General features: G+C 32.7%; 1 protein-coding gene across 1 annotated transcript; it reads left to right on the forward strand.

Annotated features, from left to right (window-relative positions):
• Positions 1–1,099: 1,099 nt before the first annotated feature.
• Positions 1,100–24,357, forward strand: LOC148277059 (protein Fer3-like). Its single transcript, XM_088233397.1, has 4 exons — positions 1,100–1,168; positions 12,811–12,904; positions 19,444–19,637; positions 20,600–24,357. The coding sequence occupies exons 1-4, from the start codon at positions 1,100–1,102 to the stop codon at positions 20,774–20,776; spliced, it is 534 nt and encodes a 177-aa protein (XP_088089523.1). The 3' UTR covers positions 20,777–24,357.
• The last annotated feature ends 536 nt before the right edge of the window (positions 24,358–24,893 follow it).

Consider the following 24,893-nt stretch of genomic DNA (forward strand, 5'->3'; position numbering starts at 1 on the left):
CCAATCACTACAGTACGAGGCGGACTAATCTCTATTTGATTTCTTTTTTCAGGATTTTTACCCGAGTGATTTTCATCGAGTCTAAAACATTTGTCCAAGATTCTGGTTCTATTTCACACACAGAACTGTACTCTTCATCCGCCCGGACAAAGTATATAGATATATATATATATATATAGTTTAAAAATATACAAAGAATATAGATATGAAATAAAGCAATAAAACATGTAAATAAATATAAACAATAAAAACTAAGAAAATATATTGAAATAAAATCAGAAGAAAAATGGGAGTCAAGTTATGGTAGAGCGGGGTTCGAACCTTGTACGGATACTTTGTGATTTAGTTATGCAACACGTGACCACAACCCGATACATTTAATTTATCATAGTTTTTTTTTTGTAAAATAAATATTTGAGTATTCATTATTTACCCAAATACTAAAATTTTCCCATCATTTTCCGAATGTCGTAAATAGGTTGTGCTAAAAAAATGAGAATAGAGTTGTGGTAGAGTGGGATTTGAGCCTCGGACCTTGGATCGGTGAGTCCAAAACACTGCCACAGGATAACAACCCGTTTTAAAAAGCAAGATTTAAAAAAAATGTTCTTTCTATTTTGAATGTTTTGGAGATTCCCCGTTCGTTTAAATGCAAAGGTGCTTACCTATGAAATTGCCGTTTTAACAAACTGTCCAATTTGGACGTGGCTAACTTTCATTTTGCGTGAGTTCTAAATTGAAATATTTTTTGCTTTAAAGCCATGTTTTTTTTTTCAAGATCAGTTAGTCACTTACTTTTTCGTCGTTTACTATTGCTTAATATATTTTATAGGTGGATAAATGATCTATATATAGATAAATGGAAAATTCGCACATTTTTTTAAAACGTGTTCCGCCGCGGTAGGTCTGATGCTAAGGCAACATCAATGATATTTACGGGCCAAACGCCGCAAACAAACGCACTGCACGTTTTTGATTTGATCGCTTCCATTCGGGAAATTTCGACTTATCGCCTGTATCCACCACAGCTTCATAAGATCTGTCTCAACTGTAACTGCTGACTTACATACATATATTTTACTGTCAAGAATTGCAGACAATGATGGAGAAGCTAGCAGTAAAACAACCAAAGTTGCTGCTTCACGACAACCCCGACCGCGCACTTAACGTCAGACGGTCTCTATAAAGCTGTAAGAGATAAAGTTGGGGACTCTCACCTTGCTCCAACTGATTATAATTTTTTTCGAAATTTTTCTAACTTTTTATTTAAATTATTAAAAGAAATATCGTCCTTATATTTACTTAAATATTTGAATTTTGGTGACCATTTTCAACGAGTTGTAAATAACTCACTATTAGAAAATGGAAATCAGGTTTGGGGTTCGAACCTCGGATCTCTGATGCGCAAGTCCGCAATACTAGCCACGGGACCACAACCGGATCCAAAATTTTTCATCAATTCAATCATTTCAAGAGAGTCAGTGAAAAATGCTTTTATGCTTATCATTTGTCAACGGGGCCAGCCGCCCACACGTTACACATGCGGTATTTTGTTACGAAAATGGCGCTATATAAGTTATCCATAATAATAATAATGACTTTAACAGCAAAGGCATCAATAAACTAGCATTGAAATGGCAAAACTGAATGAATAATATGGATAGTAAAAGTTTCATACAAAAAAAAATATTTTTTCAATACATAACGCCAGTTTCATAGGTAAGCACCTTTTTGCTTATAAAGCAACTTTGAAGCGAGAAGTAATGTAACAAGGGATTGTGACAGCACTTTAATAACTTGCGTCATTCGAATGCAATATAAAATATGCGTATGTCATATTAGGCACAATTGGACTGGAGAAAATTTCATGGCGCATCACTCCCCTTCAAGTTATTGTTGCACGTGGTCGGACAATACAAAGTCAGTCCCCTACATATTGTCGTCCAACTGTGGAGCAAGAAAACTCGAAATTTTAATGCCATTTTTAAAGTGTTCATCAATTCAAACTTTTTTTTTTTAAAGGCTGGGGAAAGGCTTACAAGACAAATTTACGGCCACTTTTAATCGCCAAAAAACCATCGCTAAAATTATATTTTAAAAAACCTAGAACTTCCCCTTAAAATTTAATTATTACAGATCTTAATATATCGTCAATTGATGACATCTTTAAAAAAGAATCTATAATGCAAACTTTCTAAGAAAAAAACCACTAATTTACAATGTTCTCGAAACTCGAGATTTCTTTCAATCATTATTCATATGTTGGAAAAATATAATAATCTTCCAGAAATCTTAAAATCAATACCAAATATAAAAATATTTAAATCTAAATAAAAAAATCACATGAGACCCACCCTAGCCTGAACTCAATACAGTGGAAAATTGTGTAGGTATATTTTAGAATTTAATATCTAATTTTAAGGAATCTGTTTTAGACGGTAAACATAATCTGAATAAAATATATGTGTATAGATACTAAATATATAAATATGTATAAAAATAAATGTAAAATGAACTCCCTTTTTAAACACGAGTGTCTACTCTATTAGAGAGGTAGAAACGTTAATTAATTATGTACCAACCATTTTGTAATTTCATATTTATTTTGTCAAGATTTTTTTCAGTAATAAAAAAAACCCGATTTTAAATACAAAAAATTAACTAATGTGCTAATCACGTTATCAAACTATAAAATTAGGATTTACTATCAAAATTATAGCGATTATAATACGATACAAAAAATATATTTTTGAATTTTGGATTAGTTCGATAGCCTATTAACAAATACAAATAAATAAAAAGCCATAAAACTTCCTCATTACAGTGGTGAATCATAAAGCAGAACACCCAGGATTTAGAAAAATCACATTTAATTTTTGTGTTCTCACCGGGAACCAATCCCAAAACCCTCCGGGCGTGAACCAAGCTTCTTAACCACTACACCACGGAGGCCTCCAATGAAGTGTCATAACGTAAAATCCGGTTCAATAAATTAATACAATACAGTACCTTTATTTTCCACTGCAATATTTACATTGATAAACTTAAAACGAACTTTTGATTTGTGGCTTGGCGAAATAAAAAAATATTTAAATGTTATTAAATATTTGCATATAATCACTTGCCGACTTTTCTATGTCTACCGGTTTCGAGACGTACCAGTCTCTTCGTCAGGACACCAATTAAACCGGCATGCAAAACCCACTAAACACCTTCAACATAGTTGTTGCACAAAAATGTACAACCAACATGCCATGCTTTTTATTGGCAACCATCAGGTTCATGAACTGATTAGGTTATAAAAAAAAGACGGGTACGTCTCGAAATCGGTAGACATAGAAAAGTCGGTAAGTGATTATATACAAATATTTAGTAAAATGTTTGACCACAAACTTAATGCTTTAAATGTTAATAATTATAATATATTATTAAATTTAATAAACATTTGTTTAAAAAATGTTGAGAGTCGTTGCGTACTTATCCTCCCCCTCCGAAGAAAGGGTGAATTTTCGCACTTATAAACAATATTTTAGTAATTTGTATTTAATTAAATCTTTTACCGTAAGAAATCGCGTAGCATTGGGCAATGCTTATTGCTTTGGGGTGGAAATTGCGCTGGCGGCTGGCGAATTAACTGACACGAGTAGGTCATACAACCTCTATAGTTCCGCCCGATATTATAGTCAAGTTTATCTAGGGGTTGAGAAATAAAAATAAGAAAGCTTTCAAATCACAACATTAAAATTGATTAAGAAACATAGAAAATATAGCTCAGTTATCATAATTCTCTTAAACACACGCCATGGTGCATAAGAGATAGGACATATTATATTAGTTTAGCAATTACAACCCGTTTCAATAATTGGTTGAATTACTGATTTATTTAAGACTTCAAGTACCTACCTACCTATTTTATTATAGGATTATAGCTAAAGGCAATATCTTCCAGTCCCAACTTAAAAACAGACTGGTCAAAAGAAAAAAGTAGTTCATAATTTGTATTTAGGTATTCAAAAAAGTATATTAACAATAAACACACATATTTATAAATTTGTACAAACCACTTTTGGATTATACGTCGACCGGTTTCGAGGTTACTTCCTCACTATCAGCACTTGAACTAACTTAGAATTATTCGCCTTGCTATTTATATTATATATATTATAAGAAAGCTTTTCGTGTTCAAAATTCAAAAATGTAACACCACAAAGTGAAAAATGTTTTTGATATTAAAAATACACATATTTATTTTCAAATTACCAACAGCTGTGTTTTAGTGGGTAGATAAGAACTTGCACATTTAAAATTATTAATAAGAATGCTCATGTTATATTTAATATTTATATGACGAGGAATTTGGGATTAGGTAATGAGTTTAGAAGGAGGCAGGAGGAGAGTTTAGGAAAGAAAAAGAATAGGTAACTATATAAAAAAATGATGGAATGTTAGGGTTCTAGGGATATAATATAATAAAGTTTTCGGCGTTTATATTTTTTATATAAAGTGGTTACTCATTCCAAAGTCTGGCACCTGGAACAGAAAAGGGATTGCTGAAGAATGATGTGGTATGTCAAGGAATGGAAAGTGTTCTTTCGAGCGAAGAGCGAAGTTATAGACCACGATCAAAATAAATTTTTCTGTATATCTAAAAAAAAACGGTTCCGTTTTAACTAAGTTTACATACCAATTCATCAATTTTCTCTGATACCTCATACTCATATCCTCTTAACTTCCCATTGTAATCGGGGCCCATATGCTTCACCCAGCTAAGGGAACAGATATTATAAGGTCATTAGGAAAAAAATTAAGAGGTTTAAATAATCTAGTAGGTGTTCTAGATATTTTGTCACCCAAAAATATAATAATGATTAAATAACTAATAACCGATATTAGATGTTCGTCAAATTTACATTTAAAAAATGGAAATCTTTGCATTTACCAATATAGCGACTTATATGTGCTGCTTTAAGTGACTTCATTATACATATTGACATTGAGCGAGAGGAGGGAATACAAAGGTCTAGGCTGGACTTATGACCTGTCATTGGCTGGCCACAATCCGTTCTGATCAATTCATGGTTCTGCCTGTGTTCGATTTTTTGTGAAGTCAATCCATCTCAAATGGATATCTGTTTCTCTCCAATCCAGTGTTTGTCTACCTAGGAATTCGGACATTCTTAAAATGTGTACTGTCGTTAATTTTTACACAGCGTAGCTGCCTCTGATATCTACGCTTAATACGATTATATTTGAAATTCCTATATTGATTTTCTTTACTCCGCCTCGTGGGTGGGTGGTAACATCTGCAAGGTTTAGTGCGCATGACCGAAGACCGGAAGAATATATCAAAATATTTTTTCATAGATTCCTAACTAGACGTACCTGCATCGATCCTCCTGTACATAATTTAATAGATAAGTCCAAGAAAACGATATTTAAATGGAGTATCTATGCAATTTGAAACATAATTTTATTATCTATCAGCTGGGCTGAGATAAATTCTTTCTAGCGATTACAAAGATATACTACCGACCCCCCAACTTCAAGTTTTAGGTAGGTACATCGATATGAAACAAGGGGAAGCGTACGTCACGGTACACACATCTACGCTCTAAAATGGCATAGCTTCTGTATGACGTCATAGTTGAAGAGAAAAGTCTCCCGACCGACTACAAAGAACTACCGATCCCCCCACCATCAAGTTTTGGTGTAAGTACATCGGTTTATAGTTTATACCGACGCCGGCGGGTCTAGAACCCCTCGACACGTTTATCTACGCATTAAAAGTGTCAAAAATTTTGTTCCACCGAGCATTTTTTTCCTTTAATTATGATTTATTAAAAAATTTAATCGTTTTGAGGTTTGTACTATTTTTCTTAAAAGCCTATTAAAAATATGAGAGAAAAATAAGTAAATTTTGAATTCGAATTAAATTTTGACATAACGGTCAGTTTCGGAAACGAGTGGCTAGATGCAGACTAGCTAGATGCTGCCCTATTAACATACAAGAGCATCTAGCCGTAAAATGTTACCAATGTAAAAAATAAATTGAGTTTTTATATTTTTTCGGTCTGTTTTACTATCTTCTGGGAATGTACGTATCGAGCAGTGGCGAATGCTCCTTATAATCGATTACATGCAGCTTACCATATTTTTTTGACATCGTAAGTAATGTTTTATAATACTGTAGTATTATTAGGAAAAAACACATCACAAAAAAAATATATTACTTTTCTTGGGTAAGTAAATTTATATATTCCTTTAGCGACCAGTTGCACATCTATTGGCCAAAATTATAACTACTGAATTACACGAGATTACTCTGCTCACTTTAAAATCACTAATTCAAATACGTCTTTAACCTAAAACTTTAGAATCTCGTTCGAAAAATTACACTTGCGATTACAGTAAAATCTTGCAGCTTTCATTAATGTAATTTAGTCTTTCAATACTTTTTCATAAGGGCTAGTATTCTTTAAAATACATCAATTTGACTTACGACAGTCTAAGGGAGGTGACAATATACGCACTCGTTATGTGTAAGAAAGAGATAACGAATATAGTTTGTATGTCGTAAGTGATTTATCATACTTATGTTTCGGTGTTTTGAAAGTAAATTTGCTTTAAAATGAATAAATATTTTGATATTTTAATCGAAACTCGAAAAATTTCTAATGACTCAGGCGGAGGTTCGAATCCGTAGGGGTTCCAATTTTTTTTTTGCAATTATGTTTTTTTAAATTGTATTTTTTAAATCAAATGTTTGTGCTACATTAGAAAATATTTTTACTGAAACTATTAGCCGCTGGAGCCATTTGTTAGGATTTATTTATTAAATATACAATAGACTTGTTTTTTATATGCCATACTACCGCTATGGACATTTTATCAGAATTTTCATAGCTTACCAATTTAAAAACTCACCGCTCGCCACTGGTATCGAGAGGTTAAAGGAGCCGGCTTTGTATTCGCTCGGTAGTTAAATACAGACGATCGTTAAGCATATCATCTTGGCAAGTGTCAAAAGTCTTTTAAAAATCATGTTCAAGTGAGCATTTTTTGCTTTAATCAGTTTATAATCGCTTTGAAGTGGGCACTTTCTATCACAGAAGCCTATTTAAAATATAAATGAATACTATTTTTAATGTTAATGAAGTAAGGAACGCGGGTTAATTTTCAAGGTGATTTATTGGTTCGTTTCGATCATATTATGGCATGTAGGTAGAACATACCGAGAAAGATACAAATAGTACAGAAGTTAAATATACCGTCTCGATATATACATATGAAGATAACGTTCATAATCGAGGCACTGGTTTATTAGGCTAACCTACTCTGATAGTTGCAAGATACTGCCAAAAAAATAATGCCGGAAAACTACAAAATAAAATGATGATAAACATATTTCAAATATGTTCTTATTTAAAAGTTTGTTAGTGAAAATTCTTGTTGGTAATTTAGTGTAATTTATAGAGACAAAAGACGAGTGATATTTAAATCCACTCATTTGTAATAACCTGTTACCGGTTTCATCGCTTTCGTGACTGGTATATTTATTATAGAATGAACACATTTATACAAAAGCAGTAAAAAAACAGTTCTATGTTGCTTCATAGAACTGTTTGAAATTATTTTCCGAAAAGTTGAACGGAACACAAGACGGGTGCTTAGTGCAGCATCTAGTGTATATATATGTATATTATATCAATGGTCGTCATTAGTTTCACAAGATACAGTATTACAAATCTCAAGTTCTATAAAAAACATTTTTTATTTTTTATGATATTATTATTATTATTATTATTTGTGTAACTTCTCAAATGCCTTTGACGAAATGAACAGCTGCAAATAATTATGGTTTTTGGGTAAAATGGTAAAATCCGCCTTCCGTCGATAATTGATTTCATAATCAGGTGGATCTGTCAAAAATTGGAGGGAAAATTGAATAATCACTCAATTCGTAGCACGACGTGTTGCCATATTGCTGAATCAGATAATTTCCGTAAAACACAATGGTAAATGCGACACTAATCCGTTTCGTATTGATACAGTTAGCGCGTGAGCCGTGTAATTTGTAAACACTGCTTTTGTGAGGGGGGAGCTTTATACTGAGGATAGAGGGTCATCATAAAATACAATAAAAGTACCTACATTTTTGTATGTGGGTACTAGGTATGCACCTACTAAAGACAACAAGCAAGTAACAAATATATTTATCAAATATACTGCCTAAGCCAATAACAATACTTGCATCAAGAATAAACGTACAAGAAATTGAACAAAAAAAAAACATAAAACCGAAATAATTTTAAACGAATGCATTGTATCTTGTCTGTGTCCAGGCGGATAAAGAATACATTGATGTGTGTGAAATGGAACCAGAATCCTAGACGAGTGTTTTTGACTCGATGGCTTTTCTCAGATAAAAATTCTGAAAAATAAAATCGAGTGGGGAAACGTCCGCCTCTTAGAATAGTAGTTGACACGTTTGCCTATCATGATTGAAATCCCGGGTTCGATTCGTGAGAGGGATGACATGAATTTTTTTCTAAAGTGGTTTTACACTGAAGTAGGTATTTCATTGTCCCTGGACTGGCACCTAAAGCCTAAGACTGATCACCTTAACTTCCGTGACAGATGATCGAGATACGCTGTTCTTGATTTAATAATGCTGTGCTATATGCACCATTGGATGCGGATAAGGGTTTGATGGTGGCTATAGTCTATAGATACCTACCTACTAAAAATAACAAGCAAGTGACATGAGATCTCAATTTATATAAAAACGTAAACAATTTAAAACGATTGTATTGTATCTTGTCTGTGTCCAGGTGGATGAAGAATACAGTTCTGTATATGCAATATAAATAGAATCCTAGACGATCGTTTTCGACTCGACGTCTACTCTGAGATAAAAACCCTGAAAAATAAAATCGAGTAGAGAAAAGTCCGCCTTGTAGTGTAGTGGTTGGAGCGCTCTTACCCGGGTTCGCGTTTCGGGTTAGATTCCTGGCAAGGTCGACATGGATTAATGGTTTAAAATGTGGTTTTACACCCCAACATTTAATTCTCCCTAGTACCTACTAGTTATAAAAACGAATCTCGGTCTTCTTATCTGAAGTCCGCCATGCTTTTGCGGGTCGCTCATAGGCCGTTTTCACACCACTGAAATGATTAAAATCCAGTGAACATTTTCAGGAAAACCCGCGAAAAGTTCTTTCTTTACGAGCTTTTTAGAATGACTCCGCCTCACACCGTGTGAACCAATGAGAATAGCCCATAATCACGCCCCCTGGGATTCCGCCAATGGAACGGAAGAAACCTGCTACCCCTTCACGGATTGATACCTAGGAGTAAAAAATTGTAAGTACATTCAATACTACATGGAAATTATACCGTTAGAGTCGAGTGCACATGGTTTGAGATTCATTTCAATAGAAATAACGCTTGGAAAATGCATGAATTGTTGGTCCAGAATTAAGGGTGAAAAGTTATCTTCACTAAAGTAGTATCGAGTCAAACGTCAAAATGTGCAGACAAGATAGTGACAGTGTGTGATTATAAAAGAGCAATAAAAAATATTTTTTAAAAGGATCGAAGAAATTCGACATGTCTTTGCCGAATGATAATGTACACGTGTGGAATAATGGACCAGTGAGTATTCATTTATCGTATTACCAAAATAAATGTTACTTAATTTTAAATCCATTATCACAAAATTTATGTATGTACCAAAGGATAAACCATGGGAATCACATTGAACGAAATGTTTAAGAAACAAGATTTTGTGATTTGCGATTTCCAAATGATATAATTTCAACCTTTAATTTAATATAATGTTTTTTTTGATAATAATAGAACATATTAAAATAGGATGTCACTAGTGATGTTTTTTGCATTAAAATAAAGTGGACTTCAGATTTTTATTTCAGCTTAAAAAAGCATTTTTACAACGAAAATGGACTTGGTTGTTTTATTCAAAAATTTCTGCATTTTTAACTTGAAAATGTCAAAAAGTGGACTCCAATGTTTTCCCCTCTAAGTTAAAGATTTATTTTGTATCAAATTTGATAAACTAGTTCATTTAGTTAGGTACCTACGTTTTTGCATCTAAACAGTATCAACGGTGATAGGATAATAACTTTACAGTTTTATTTTTCGGGATTTAAAATCTTACATTATATTTGCAATACCAAAATTGGATTTCCTCTTTTATTTAATCATGTTTCATAGCTAATATTCTCAATGTATTGTATCTTTATTTAGTAGGCACCTACTTAATATTTATGGTAATTTTTATACCTACATAATTTTATCTATTTATTAAGGACGGGCAGTAGGCTAGCGGCCATGCGTGAGTTAAGTATTTTATTTGATGCACAAAAACACGTTTTTCGTAGGCAGATGTATCAACAATAACTCAAACAACGCGACGTCCGTCCTACCGCAATGTTTTTCTCACACTAAATATATTGAAAGACTATGTTTGCGTTCGACAGTAAAAAATATTAGCTCCATTCATATCTATATGGAAATGGCGCACGGCAAAATCAATTAAAATTAATAATCTGTAATTTAATTATAGACCAAAATACCAACATATTATTTTTACTTTCTATTTTATTGGCTTTATAATGTTTTTCATTTTGCAAGCTTCTGCTAAGTGATTTTTTAGCGTTTTCGACCATGATATTAGGCATGATTATCTGTGCTCACGTATTACATTTAGAAATAATAGTTTTTTTATAGTAAACTTTACTTCTTTAGTTTATAGATATAAATGGTGGTGGTGATTTATAATAAATAACAATTATTTTATTTATTTTTCCATAAACATAGTTACTATAAAACATTATTATCGAAAGTCAAATATAATGTTAAGTTGTGCATAATCGCTTATTTGGACGATTCTTCCCTGGTAGACACCGACGTATATACTCTAAAGGACTATACCTATATCTTGCTTGCCTATTTCGCGCCAATAATAGGAACAAAATAGTAGGCACCTAGGTTAGGTATATTTGCTATTATTTTAAACTCATCACTTAGGCATTCATTTTTTAATAAAATGTCAACAATGCAACGAAGGGTTGTTTTTTCAGTCTCGAATTAGGTACACACGAATTATTTAAAGTTAAAGTTTACCTACAACTTACAGTATTTTTGACAAAGGGAATGCATGTCGTTGTATATGTACCTACCTTCCTAAGTAATTATTCATAAATATGGTCGTATATTTCTGACAATCATGGCTAAAATAAGCCAAATAATGGAAAGCAACTTTGGGTACATTTACTTACCTAAATTATACAGTGAGGTTTTCATAGGAAATCTAGCCACCAAAAAAAATTCGAAGGTTTCTTGGGTGTGGAAATCTGATCAATGCAGCGAATTCTCATACATGAGAGTTCCGGGTTCGATTTCCAATGAGTATCCTGTCCAGTTGTGGTGATTTAAGACATTTTATAAAGCCAATGACGGCCGTATCTGCAGGGATTTATTTTCAATTATTAAAAAAAAAACTTTAAAGGGATAGCCCTTTTATATAAGCCTCTTTTATATAGGCTTGTCAGTAGGGGAGAAAGTGAAGTGAGCTAAAAATATAAAAACATTTAAGTTTGTAAGTGAAAATTCTTGGTGGGAGTTCATTGTAATTTATTATAGAAATAAAAGACGAGTGATACTTTAATCCACAAATTTGAAATATTCAGTGACCGGTTTCATAGCTTTCGCGACATCTTCGAGACTGTCATCTTTATTAAGAAATTCAGTATATTTATACAAGGATAGAGAATTCAAAATTATATGAGAGAAAATTAAATTAAATTATTTTTGTCTTAAGGATCATTAAAGAAGTATTTCAGGGCCGCGATTATGAACGGCTATCTTCATCTGTATATACTGAGACGGTGTAAACTAATATCGATATTTATGTACGAAAGTGTGTAGATATATTTGTATAGAAATTCAAAGTTTCTTCGTCGGTAATAGGGAATTGAACATGTTTAGAAAAAAAATATGAACATATTCTAATTTTCATACAGAAAACTTAATTTTACTTTGTAGAAAAATTGAAGATAAATTTTAACTTCCCATCAGAATCGAGGGCCAGGTTAACTAATGAGTTTGTGTAATGATATAATGAGATCGAAGATGTCGCGAAAGCGATGAAACCAGTCACTGGACATTTCAAATTTGTGAATTAAAGTATCACTCGTCTTTTATTAGGATAATGAAAATATAAGTTGAAAAATAAAAAAATACTATGTCTTATAAATAAGCGAAGTTATCAAAAATGTAAATATTGTGTTAGAATTGGAACAATTTAAAGTTGGTTTACAAAGAATTGAAATGTAAAACTACCTACCACGAGCAGTATTTACTTGTTGTTTTTAATGGTAGGCATGTACTAGTGGCCGTGGCGTAGTTGTTTAGACGGCCAACTGTAAAACTAGTCGCAAAAAGGAATTCCAAGAAAGATGTTATGTTGTGATGTATTTTTCATAACTTCCTTCCACGTCCTCTCTTTTCCACTTGCTGGCAAGCCTCTAAAATAAATAGGATGATTCCTTTAAAAAAACAAATAAGTTTAAAATGATGCGGTAATTAGATTAGCCGGACGCGTTGAATAATAAATATAATAAAGTTAATTTCTAACACGAATGCAACGTGTCCCTAAAAAGTTGAAATGTACCTACACAGATAAACTCGAAACTCGCTATATTTTAAATGTCAAAAATGTAAATGAGTGAAAGAAATGGCAGTATGTTCCGTACTATGTATTTATGTCCTGTGTAATTATTGTTGCAGAGTGGTGATCTCGGAGGATATGGCTCCTTGTGGGTGGACCACCAGCCTCCTGCCTATCCTGACCTCTTAGCTGGCTTTCCGCACCCTGATCTAGGTTCATTTCATTCAACTGTTTTGTAATTTTTTAACAATATTTTGAGTTTGTCCAAATTTTTGTAGACAAGGACTGGATTCAACTCCCTGGGGAGCTGTTTATATTAACATATTACAACAGAGATGAAGAACATTTAAGATAAGGTAATATAAAAGTCTAGGCATCTACAGGGCTTATGACCTGTCAATGGCTGGTTAAGTGGCCACTTTACACACTGTGTAACATTCACCATTCTGCCCATATTTGAACATCTATATTCCTTCCATTCTTTTATCTGTTGATGTTTGTGAAGTATCTTAAATGTTCTTCATCTCTGTTGTAATATGTTAATTATATTTTTTTGCTTTAATTTTTGTTTTCAAATCTCGGGTAAAAAGATATTTATGTTTTTTAAAAATAATTAAACGTTCATATTATAAGTTTTTTAAAAGGCATTTTAGCCCTATATGTTAATAAAATGAAAAATTCCATGTTTCCGTTGGTTAAATAAAATAAAATTTTATTCAAATGATCTCACAATTTTGGGTCTTTCGAATCTCTTATGCCATAAAAGTCTGCTAATATTTATGTAGGTACCTATTATATTATTATAAAATGTTTTTAACCAACATGTCAACACTTCTGATAATGATTGACTGATAAATTTTAGATTGCAAACCTACATATTAGGTAAATGTATGTTAATAATAAATGCTCATAGGTAGGTAGGCAATAATTGTCATTAATCGCCAGCCATGTCTATAAATCTGTGGCATTTAGATAAAGGTTCCCATGTCACAAAAATCGTGAAAAAGAGTTAAGTATGCAGTTCCAATCTATAAGGTTTACGGAAGGTTAGGTGAAGACGTACAAGTTAGGAAAAACATATTTATTCAAATATTTCAATAATAAAATTAGTTAACATTGTATAATTAGAAAGTACTATTAGCTAAACAAGTGCGTGTAATTTGTATTAAAGTTGCTTTTAACAACATGTAAAAAGAAAATATGGGAAGAAACACAACATTACAAGAACAGATATCGCATCACCTATTTCGTTTTTAAGTTTACGCATTTAAAGTTTATTGTAATACATCACCCAAAATAGGGAAATATCACATACTACGAATACCGATAAAAACATATGAAATGGATTACGAATAATCAATTGTATTTTCAAAACCAATATGGATATTGTGGAGAAATGTTTTCGTACATAATTTCAAAAAAGAAATTCAATAAAAATACGTTCGTAGAAAAACATGACGTGTTTGGCCTTGGTTGTAGTGACGTCAAGATTTGCGATATTGTTCTACACAAATTTCGATAGCAAAGAATAAATAAATATGAATCGTGACGTATTAGGGGCGTGGCCAATGAAATGATCATTTTTGTGGGAATTCAAAATTACAAATTTAAAAGTGTTTTTCATGCTACTAATAATTAGCAAAAAATTAGACAGTATTTTATAGACCTTTATTACTTTAAAAATGTAAAAAAATGGATATTTCTCTATTCTGTGTAAAATAATTAAATCGGCAAGAAACTTAAAATAACTCCCCTGCACATTGCATTATAAGCTAATAGTGACTTGTACCTTTTTACCCAAACGCCACAGAAACTATTTACACTTATGTGATGAGAACCGTGGATGGACTGTCTCGATCAATTTAAATCCGTTTTCCGTGCGACTGTTATTGAAAACATTTTTTGAAGAAGTACATTTAAAAAAAAATGTAGGTAGGTACATTTAACTAGAAAACATTTTTTATTATCTTTATCAATAATAGGTAGTATTACTGACCATAGTCATGCGCGGCCTAGCTATATCACCTATCAGCTGGAAAGGGCGTCGTATTATGCCTGAATATTACTTGAAATACAAAACCTGCTAACAGAGGGCGCTGTCAAAAGTTTATGAAAGAAATAACTGAAGACATCTCTCTCTTTTCCACGTCAACAGCCTCCTAACGAATACGTGCCATTCAATATCTAAAGCTCTTTATTATAAAGTATTCTTACCTTTGTAAACTCAGTTAAAAATAAATCTAATTTTTAAAAAAATCATCTCGTAGAGGGTGTACTGAATATGGAATAGCTTGCGAAAAAAAAATATTATATACTAATTATAATCAAATTGCTTATTAAGTATCACACATTGAAATCTTTGAGAACATAGTGTGTAACATAAAATGTCATCGAAATATTTAAATAAACATGGAAATGTTATTATTTATAAGTGGCCACTTGAACCAGGCAATGATAGACCATAAGTCTTGCAAATGCCTAGACTTCCATATTCCCCACTTAAAAATATTTTCCCTCTCTGTTACACCAAATTTAATCCAAGATGATTGTTTTATGTTATGTTTAGTTTATTGTTATGATAACTTTAACTCTTTGAAGAACAGTGGTATAAAAAACGTACCACATATTCAATGTTTTTTTATATACTAGAACTGTAGTAAAAATTCATTACAACATTGATACTACAATATAAACATTACATTTTCGCTAACATAAGTCACTATTTTCTATTTTTGATGTTTGAAGCACTTACTTTGTGGAACATTATTATTTGATAGATTGAGTTTTTCTACTGACATTTCTTGGTGGAACTGCATTTTAATTTTAATTATAACAATAAAAATACTTAATAGTTTTATTCCACATTTATTTATAATTTTTTAATATTTTTTTTACCAGTGACCGGGTTTCGTCGTGACCGACATCGTCAGACTGGTGGGAGACTAAACAAATTTCTGTTATATACAAGTGCAAGCAGGGGTTGTAAATCATGATTTTATATAATTATGTAAATAAAAGAATTTAAATTAAAATCATTTAAGTATGTATATTATACTAATTTAAATTAAAATAATTTAAGTAAATATATTATACTTAAATGATTTTAATTTAAATTCTTTTATTTACATAATTATATAAAATCATGATTTACAACCCCTGCTTGCACTTGTATATAACATAGAAATGTGTTTAGTCTCCCACCAGTCTGACGACGCACAGTGTTTTGACCCATACAAGCTACAAGATAAAAAGTCACTTTTGAATTCTTAAACGATGACGTCATGGGGGCATTACCAGATAGTTAGTGTGACGATTGTAAGCCTAATTGGGGTGTTTAATGCTTAGGGTGATTCATACCAGAATATGAAAGTCGGATAATTGGTTTTTGAAAGCCTAATTACATTTATTTGCATTTTGGCGTCCGACGTGTAAAGGTTGTTTATCAAGTTTAAAGTTTTTTATTTCGATTTAAAAAAAAATGGAAGCTATTTTGGAAGGTATGTTGTATGGTTTTTTTTCTAATATTTTAATGTATTTCATTTAGGTACTTAAAAAAACAATAATTTAACTTATGTATTTTTCAGTAGTTAAAAAAATATCAATTTCTAACTTCTCGAGAATTTATCTCGGAGAGTATATCAAAGTAGCAAAATATTATTTTTATTTTTCAATAGACCAATTTATTGTTAATTCATTACAGTTTCGATATTTTACCGCACGAAGTTGCATCTATCTTATTTTGTTATTTTACAGGTACCAGATACGAGATTTCCAGGCAAGAATTGTACGTGATGTGGAAGAGTTTGACGAAGAAAGAAAGGCTTCAAGGAGTGTTAAATAATATTGTTAGTAAATTTGAAGTCGGTGAACTCTGTGCAAGTGGTGAAAAACTGTTAAAAAATCAAATTAAGCTTATTTGTTTAAATATTAGCAGAAAATGGACTGAATCTGGCTGTAAACTAGATAGATTTGTTAAAAAAAAATTTGAGTGGCTCGACGGTAGTGAAAATATTTTGATATGTGAAAACTTTCGACAAAGTCCTTCAGTAGACATGAATGAACCATCTACGTCTACTGGAAGGCCCGCAAAGGATTTTGGGGCATGCAGTGATCAGTGCAAAAGGACAAAAGTGCGTGATTTAGTGAGTACGAAGACATCTGAAGAACTTTCGTTTGCCACGCAGGTATCTATTCGAGCATCAGGAAAACGCACAGTTGCCGATCTCCTAAAGAAAATTTTGAAAGCTACTCCCAATGAAGTAGCAAAAATACGTAGGGAACGTCAACAAGTAAACAAACAGCGGGCATTGACAATTGAGGAAGCGCTAAGTTTATACGTTGACTGTAAATTATCTTCGCATTCCTACAAAGTTATGCGTAAAAATGCCATAAAAACCGGCCACAACATATATCCGGCATTTTATAGTTTAAGAAAAGCAAAAACGGCATGTTGCCTGAGCAAGGAATTTGTCAAAATAACGGAAACTAGTGCAGAAATCCAGCTACAAGCGATTTTAAATCATACGGTGGAACGATTTCTAAATGTAGAATCAGAAGTCTTAAAAGAAAAAGTTCCTTCAGGTTCTGTACTGACTCTTATATGCAAGTGGGGTGGAGATGGAAGCTCGGGACATGGTAATTATAAACAGAAATTTCACACACAGCATGCAATAGATGAATTTTTATTTATTATGTCATTCGTTCCAATACAACTAAGGCTTAATGATGACCCTAATATAGTAATTTGGCAAAATTTAAGCCCTTCCTCAACCTCTTATTGTCGTCCTATTAAATTTATTTTCGCCAAAGAAACTGATATTCTTACTAAGTCTGAAATCGAAAAACCTCAAGATGCAATTGAAAAACTTGAAAATTTTAATGTTAATATTGGAGGTGTAGTATTGTCCATAAAATTGAAAATGCTTTTAACAATGGTAGATGGTAAAATTTGCAACGTTTTGGCTGAAAATAAGTCAACCATGTCCTGTTATATTTGTGGCGCCAAACCCAGTGAAATGAACTCTATTAGTATTAATAGAGTTTCTCGACAAGAATTTTATTCCTTTGGCTTATCTACATTACATGCTCTTTTTATATTTCTCAAAATACATCTATTTGAAAATCACTTAAAACAAATGTTTTATTTAAAAACCTTTAAGTTTTATCATCATCATACCATATCCGCTCCCTATGTGGAGCATATGGATTCCATAATCTGCCTCCGGCCAAGCGATCGACCTCCTGTACATCCTCCCAAGTTAAGTCCACGCACCGCAACTCTGACGCAAACTGCCCACAAATTGTCAACAGTGAACGACCAGGACGCCAAGAACCTGATGCCTTGTAACATAGGCAAGCATGGTTAAGGCTCTCGGAAGGCATACGTAGTACATGGCCTTGCCAGCCAAAACGCCTTGGATGACAGTAGATACCAAGGGTTGCTGTGTCCGTTGCCTCACTTCTGTGTTCCTTACAATGCCAAACTTTTAAGTTTATTTAAACCCTTTCAGTTGTCATGTTTAACATAATAAAATCAGCTGTAAAATGGTTATTCTGACAAAACAAGTGAAGGCAGATTAGTTCTCTCGGGTGAAATCTTTATTTTATGCCTAAGTATCTAATATAATTTTCAATGATTTATTTTATGGGTTGACCGATTTATCAGTCAATAGAATTAAAGTAATAATTTCAATTATTTATGATCCTTAAAAACATTATTGGATGCAGATATCAATTTCCAGAAAATTTATTTCGTTTATTAAATAACAAAATGTGACATATTTTTTATAAAACGAATTATTATTACATATTTAATAAACAAAACCTCTTTTTAGGATCAAATGAATCGCATACGTGAGTTAAAAGTACATTCAGAATTTTTAGTTTCTAGCTTGTATGAAACGAAACACTGTGCGACGTCGGTCACGATGAAACCCGGTCACTGGTAAAAAAAATATTAAAAAATTATAAATAAAAGTGGAATAAAACTATAAAGTATTTTTATTATTATAATTATTATTTTATATATTATAATAAAATAAAATCAATTTGTTTTTATGTACCAATTATTTTTTTAATAATTTGACAGCCAACTAGTTTCGGCAATACTATGCCTTCTTCGGGGTTAATTACAAACTAACATAACATATATAAATTTTTCACAGTGAAGGTAGAGTGGGCGTCGTGGCTGCGGGGGTAGAGAAGATAGGGGATTTGTGTGTGGATTTGGGGAGAGGGAACATATTTAAAATGGGACTATTACTAATATTTATTTGATTATTAATAATATTTAAATTTTTATTTACAGCCTTTCTAATCTCCAATATTTCAAAATAATCAAGTGCATATATCCTTTTTTTGTATGAAGAATTTCGATGCCATCGTCAAAGTTGAATGAGTGACTATTTGTTAGGATATAGTCAGCAAACTCCGAAAAAATATTGTTTTTAAGACATCTCATATGTTCTTTAACTCTAGTTTTAAAAGTACGTGATGTTTTTCCTATATAAAATGACTTGCAGTCATGGCACATCAACTTGTAAATACGACTGATTTAAAGAGTTGTTTACTCCCTTACTGGTATGGCGGTAGCCAAATTTATACCAGCTGGAAAAGCGTTTTTCATTGTTTTATTAAAAATATTACAATTAATAATCAAAGAAATAATAGTATTTAAAAATTAAATTATAAAAAGCTGTGCATCAAAGAGTTAGAGAAATATGTATGTTCATGTTTTTGTTTATACTATCCAGTGTGGGGCGGCAGTGGGCTGGGGCGGCCCGGGGGCGGGGGCGGTGGCAGGGCCGGCAGCGGTGGGGGCGCGTCCAGCGGAGGCAAGAAGCCCCGCCGCAGGGTGGCCTCCGTGGCCCAGAGAAGGGCCGCCAACATCAGGGAGAGAAGGCGAATGTTTAACCTCAACGAGGCGTTCGATAAGCTCAGGAGAAAGGTAAGCCACAGTGACGTATTATGTATAAAATACCCAAACTACTTATATAATTGCAACAATGTTTTGAGTGCGTCGAAATAATTGTATACAGGAAATAACTCGGCCAGATGAATCTCACCTACATCGATAAAGTTTTCAGCTTTGCGAGGTGGACTTTTCTCCACTCGATTTCCTTTTTCAGGATTTATTCATGATCGTTTTTCTAAATGCGTCTAATAATAATTAACAGCTCCGTAGAACTGTATCTACAATTCACACTTTTATAAAATCTTTCTGATTGAAAAAAAAGTTTTATTTTTATATGTAGGTACACCTTTTTTTATAAATATTTGCGTTCTTATGATTTACCCAATTTTTTTCAATTTTGGGGGCCATTTTCAACGAGTTGTAAATACCTCATTACTAGGAAATGAGAACTAAGTTGTGGTAGAGCGGGGTGCGAACCTTGGACCTCTGATTTGTGAGTCCGCGACACTAGCCACGGGACCACGACCTGGTTCATAAAATTAACTTATTAATAAATCATTTGTTCCCATCCGCACTTAATGGTGTATAGGTACACTGGTTTACCAACCGCAGAGCATCTCGATCAATTTTTTGTTACATGAAGATAGGATGATCGGTCTTACGCTTTAGGTTCCGATGAATATGAAATATTTTAAATAAATGTTTCATGGAATCGAACCATTAATTTTAAAATAAGTCATCACCATTCCCTTTCCGCACCAAATGGTGCATAGGGCACTGAATTGGTACACCAATCGCAGCATTTCTGATCATTTTTGTTACATGAAGATAAGATGATCAGTTTTACGCCAGGGACTATGAAATATTCTGGTGTGAAAACACTCTTTTAAATAAATATTTCATAAAAAATAAGTACCTAGAAATAAACTTTTATTATCATTGATACAATGAAGGCGTAATTTTTGGGTTTTATTATAATTAAAAATGTTTTTTAGGTACCAACATTCGCGTACGAAAAACGTTTGTCTCGAATCGAGACCCTTCGTCTGGCAATCACCTACATCGGCTTCATGTGTGAACTGCTCCATGGCGCTCCGCCCCCATCACGGGCTCCCCGCCCGGGACCCCCCAGCAGGCACTTCCTGGAGCCCGAGCTGGCGTGGTGCGCTTAACTGCCATATTTAACATTATTACCTCTAATTTACCTCTAATTTACCAATTACAAATTCAATAGCAGAGGAAAAAAAGAGCGAATCTGAAAATCTTCTGCTCATATTAAGGCAAAACTTAAGGTAAGGAACGTACATTTTAATCTCACTTGAAGGTGATGGCAGAATGTGATTTCCTCACATTGAGTTTTGCCTCTGAATACGGGCGTTAGAATAATTTTTTACTGTGACATTGCATAATATACACCATTCTGCCCATCATTAAATATCCAAACTACAATGAGCAGAAATGTGTGGAGCATTGCCCCACCTCCAATAGTAATGAGATACCTATTTATCTAATTTAGGATGAATGAAGCAATCTCGGGAAATATAGCTAATTGAGACGAGCCGTGACAATAAAAATGTTATCCATCAAAGTATATTTCAAGTGGTAGATATACCTAACTTATTACTGTTAGGGAAAATCTATCGACTATTTATTAAAATTTCTACATATACAATAAGCTTTCAAGCAAGTTTCTACGTTTTATAGTTTTTTTTCAGGCCGTAAACCCCATTTCCATAAACCAGAAATTTAGTTTAGGCTTATCAAATTTGGAATAATCGGGGAAAAAAGTGTCTGTACTGTGCTTAGAGCTTCCAGTCTCGACACAAATTTAAACGTAGTTATGCAGAAAGCATCCAGCCATAGAAAAGTGAAACTGAGATAATAGCACTTTTATGAAAAGAGTCAATAATCAAATTTACATAACAGTTAAAATGTTTTTGACTTTGACAAATGATAAACAATGAATGCATTCGTTTTTATTTTTAACATTACAAACAAGAATCTAATTATATATTTGACCAGTTTAAATGGTTTTTAAAGTACTGTTAATTTTTTTTAGTGCAGTGGGTATTTTCTGCAAATTGAGAAATGCCGTTGTGAGGACTGTTTTCAGAAGGTGGTTATTACAGTTTTTTGTACGAAAGCGGTCTGGCTGTTTTTAGCTAAACATAGAATTGACCTTACTGCACCCGATAACACTAATATAGGATTTTTTCAAAACTGTGGACTGTCTGCTTTCTGCATAACTACGTTCATTTGAGTCTCGAGTCTAAGAAGAGACGCGGAAACCAAGTCTCGAGACTTTCGACTATTCGAGATTTGAGACATTAAAAATAGTGCATGTAGCAAATAAATTACAGCGAAGCATACTTAATGAAACCGTTTATTCAAATAAATATAAAACATACCAACCAACTATCCCTATATCACCAAACATAGATCACAATAGCCTAGCTAAAATAACAAAACATTAAAATTTCTAAAATAAACAACTACTTAAGGGTAAAGTCGGCTAGCAACAGGGGTGCAATTAAGAATCTTCTCTATCCCCTAGAGAGTGGTTAATTTGAGGATATTTATTTTTTCCATGCGGCTTATTTTTGCTTCATATATGGGCATACTGATGATTAAACCTCAATAAATATGAACACGTGAAATATACTATGATGATATTCATTTAGAATATTATTGCGACCTTGAGCATTACCCAAAACACATAATTAGGTTGAATTGACCAAACCGTATTAGTTTTATTTCTGTTTTTAAAGCAGTTTTATCAGCGTTGCCAATGCTAATTTTACAAATTCCCCAAAAATCTAGATCAAATTACCCGAATGTGGAGAAACAAAGTCCCGATTCCCCACAAATTCCTCACATAATTATCTCAAGAAAGAAAACACAGTTTTGATAAAATGTGTCTATAATAACATGAAATAAAAACTGGCTAGAATCGTGAGTGTAGCGAGGGTCCACCATCGGTAACTTTGCCATTTATGCACATATAATATTACAATATTTTTTAATTCAAACAAAATAGACTTAAGGTCTAATCATCCTCGATATTTCGAGAATTTAAAAAGAATTTAAACAAATTTTGTTAATAACCTACCTTAGGATTATCTTGCGCCTTTTTATCAAGAACTTTTAACGTCCATTTATATTTTTTTGCACAAAACCGTTATTATTTTGAAAGATAATAAAACAAGACGCAAGTAGTCGTTTGCACTAGTACCTAATGTGCTCATTCGAATGTCATTGTTTTCATTTTCCGTTAAAAAGGGGATCCTCGCATTACTATTTGAAGTTGATATTGTGTTGCTATTAAAAAATATCGATTTCATTCATAATAATATTAATGTTTCAATCACTTACCATCAAACTATCGATGTGTTAACTAAAAATAAATAAACAAACATTAAAATGTTAAAATCCCCGCATTTTGCCGCATAATACCAAACCCCCCAAAATCCCCAATCGAGTTGAGATTCCCCACAGTTTGGGAAATTCCCCACAAATTGGCAACCCTGAGTTTTATACACCATTTGACGTTTAATCATCAGTGTGGCCATTATATGAAGCAAAAATTAGCCGCATGGAAAAAAAATATCCTCAAATTAACCACTCTCTGTGGCAGGGGTGCTCAAACTTGAACTGCTGGCGATCTACCTCAATATTGTTATACTACGATCGATCGACTCTGAGAGGCTGCAAGTATGTGTGATGCATGATTGTCGTCTAGGTAGGGTGTATCGTTGCACAATATGCACGGATATTTTTCTATAGATCGACTCAAAAAGCATTTGCGATCGACTTGTCGATCGCGATCGACCGTTTAAGCCCCCCTGCTTTAGGGGATAGAGACGGTTCATAATTGCACCCAAAGAACCATCATGCTCAAGACAGAACTAAGAGAAAATATGTGCAGCTTTAGCATACATTCGAGCAGTGCCGCACTGATTCAGCCTTAGTCTAATTAAAAAGTGGCAGTTTTGACTAGGCGTATGTGTTTTGCTTTGGATTCTTAGTGATGCCTGCGCCAGCACGATTGTAAAATTCTACCTTATTTTTCATTATTGTATTATATAATATGATATTGTTTTCATTTTGTTTTTTAATTACCATATTTTTCGGACACTTGGGATAAGACCCTTTGAACCATAAGACGCACGCCAAAATTTATCTATTAATTTTTAGAAGAAAAAAAACTGTTTTGTGCGATATGACGCATCGGACTATAAAACGCATCCCAATTTTTTGGTGAATTTTCCGAGCAAAAAAGTACGTCTTATTGTCTGAAAAATACGGTAGTAAATAAATCACGTGCTAGCAACGCATTCTCTCCCCCGCAGAGAGCGTTTAGAATCGCACTGCTGGTATCGAAATTTCTATACTTGCATCTCGAGAGTCGATATTCGAAATGTTTTGGAGACTCGAAATTTCGAGAGTCTCATTTAGCTTTAACTGTGCTAGTGGGCTAGGCTTACTAACCTATGTTCTATCGGTAATTAATTTATTGCAATTTTAATGTTGTCCACTTTCGTCTGTAAAACAAATATTTTTTTTGTATAGAAATTTCAATAAATCACGAATCTGTCCAAAACCATTCTCGAGTATTAATATTTTTAGGAAATGGCCTTTGTCCACCAAATCGTCATCGTTGAATAGATTTTTATTTATCCAATGTCTTCCAATAAATTCCTTGTCAGTAGGTATTTATTATTTTTATTGTAAATACATATTTTAGAAATAAAAAGCTGTGTATTAATTTATTGAATATTTTGCATTATATCCTACATATGACAAAACATTATATTTACTTTTTCTATTATGTTTTAATTGTTTTTTTTTGACATATTACACAAATATACTAAAATAAGAATTATGAAGATGGGTTTATTGCAGATCGGCAATTTTCACCTATTGACCAAAACAGTGAAAATATGGTGTAATGTGTAAAACACAGTGTAATAAACCAAAAAATATAAATAGTGCATATCTAAAAGGGAATTTAAAAAAAAGACAATACTTAAAAAACGATGTACCTATTATTAATTTAACACGTTTTGAAAGATTACAATAATTTAAATGACTCGTGATAATGAAAATAGCAGGATGTGGAAAGTAATGAAAAAGAAAAAAACGGTATAAACGTTCGTCATTATATTTCGTATTTTTTTAGTAAAAAAAAATACTCGAGTTATAATTGTTTACCCCATCATTTCAATTTTCAGACAATTTCCTAAAAATCATTATTACTTCTGCTGAAATCATTTAAATTCACAATACTAC

This window comes from Micrasema longulum, unplaced genomic scaffold (genome assembly GCF_059751315.1).
Source record: "Micrasema longulum isolate JH-2025_06_02 unplaced genomic scaffold, ASM5975131v1 h1tg001091l, whole genome shotgun sequence".
NCBI classification, from domain to species: domain Eukaryota; kingdom Metazoa; phylum Arthropoda; class Insecta; order Trichoptera; family Brachycentridae; genus Micrasema; species Micrasema longulum.

Coding starts and splice junctions, on each gene's coding strand:
- LOC148277059 (XM_088233397.1), top strand. CDS start 1,100: ATGATGGAGAAGCTAGCAGTAAAACAACCAAAGTTGCTGCTTCACGAC. Junction 1,169..12,810: donor ACCCCGACCGCGCACTTAAC/GTCAGACGGTCT, acceptor TTATTGTTGCAG/AGTGGTGATCTCGGAGGATA. Junction 19,638..20,599: donor TCGATAAGCTCAGGAGAAAG/GTAAGCCACAGT, acceptor AATGTTTTTTAG/GTACCAACATTCGCGTACGA.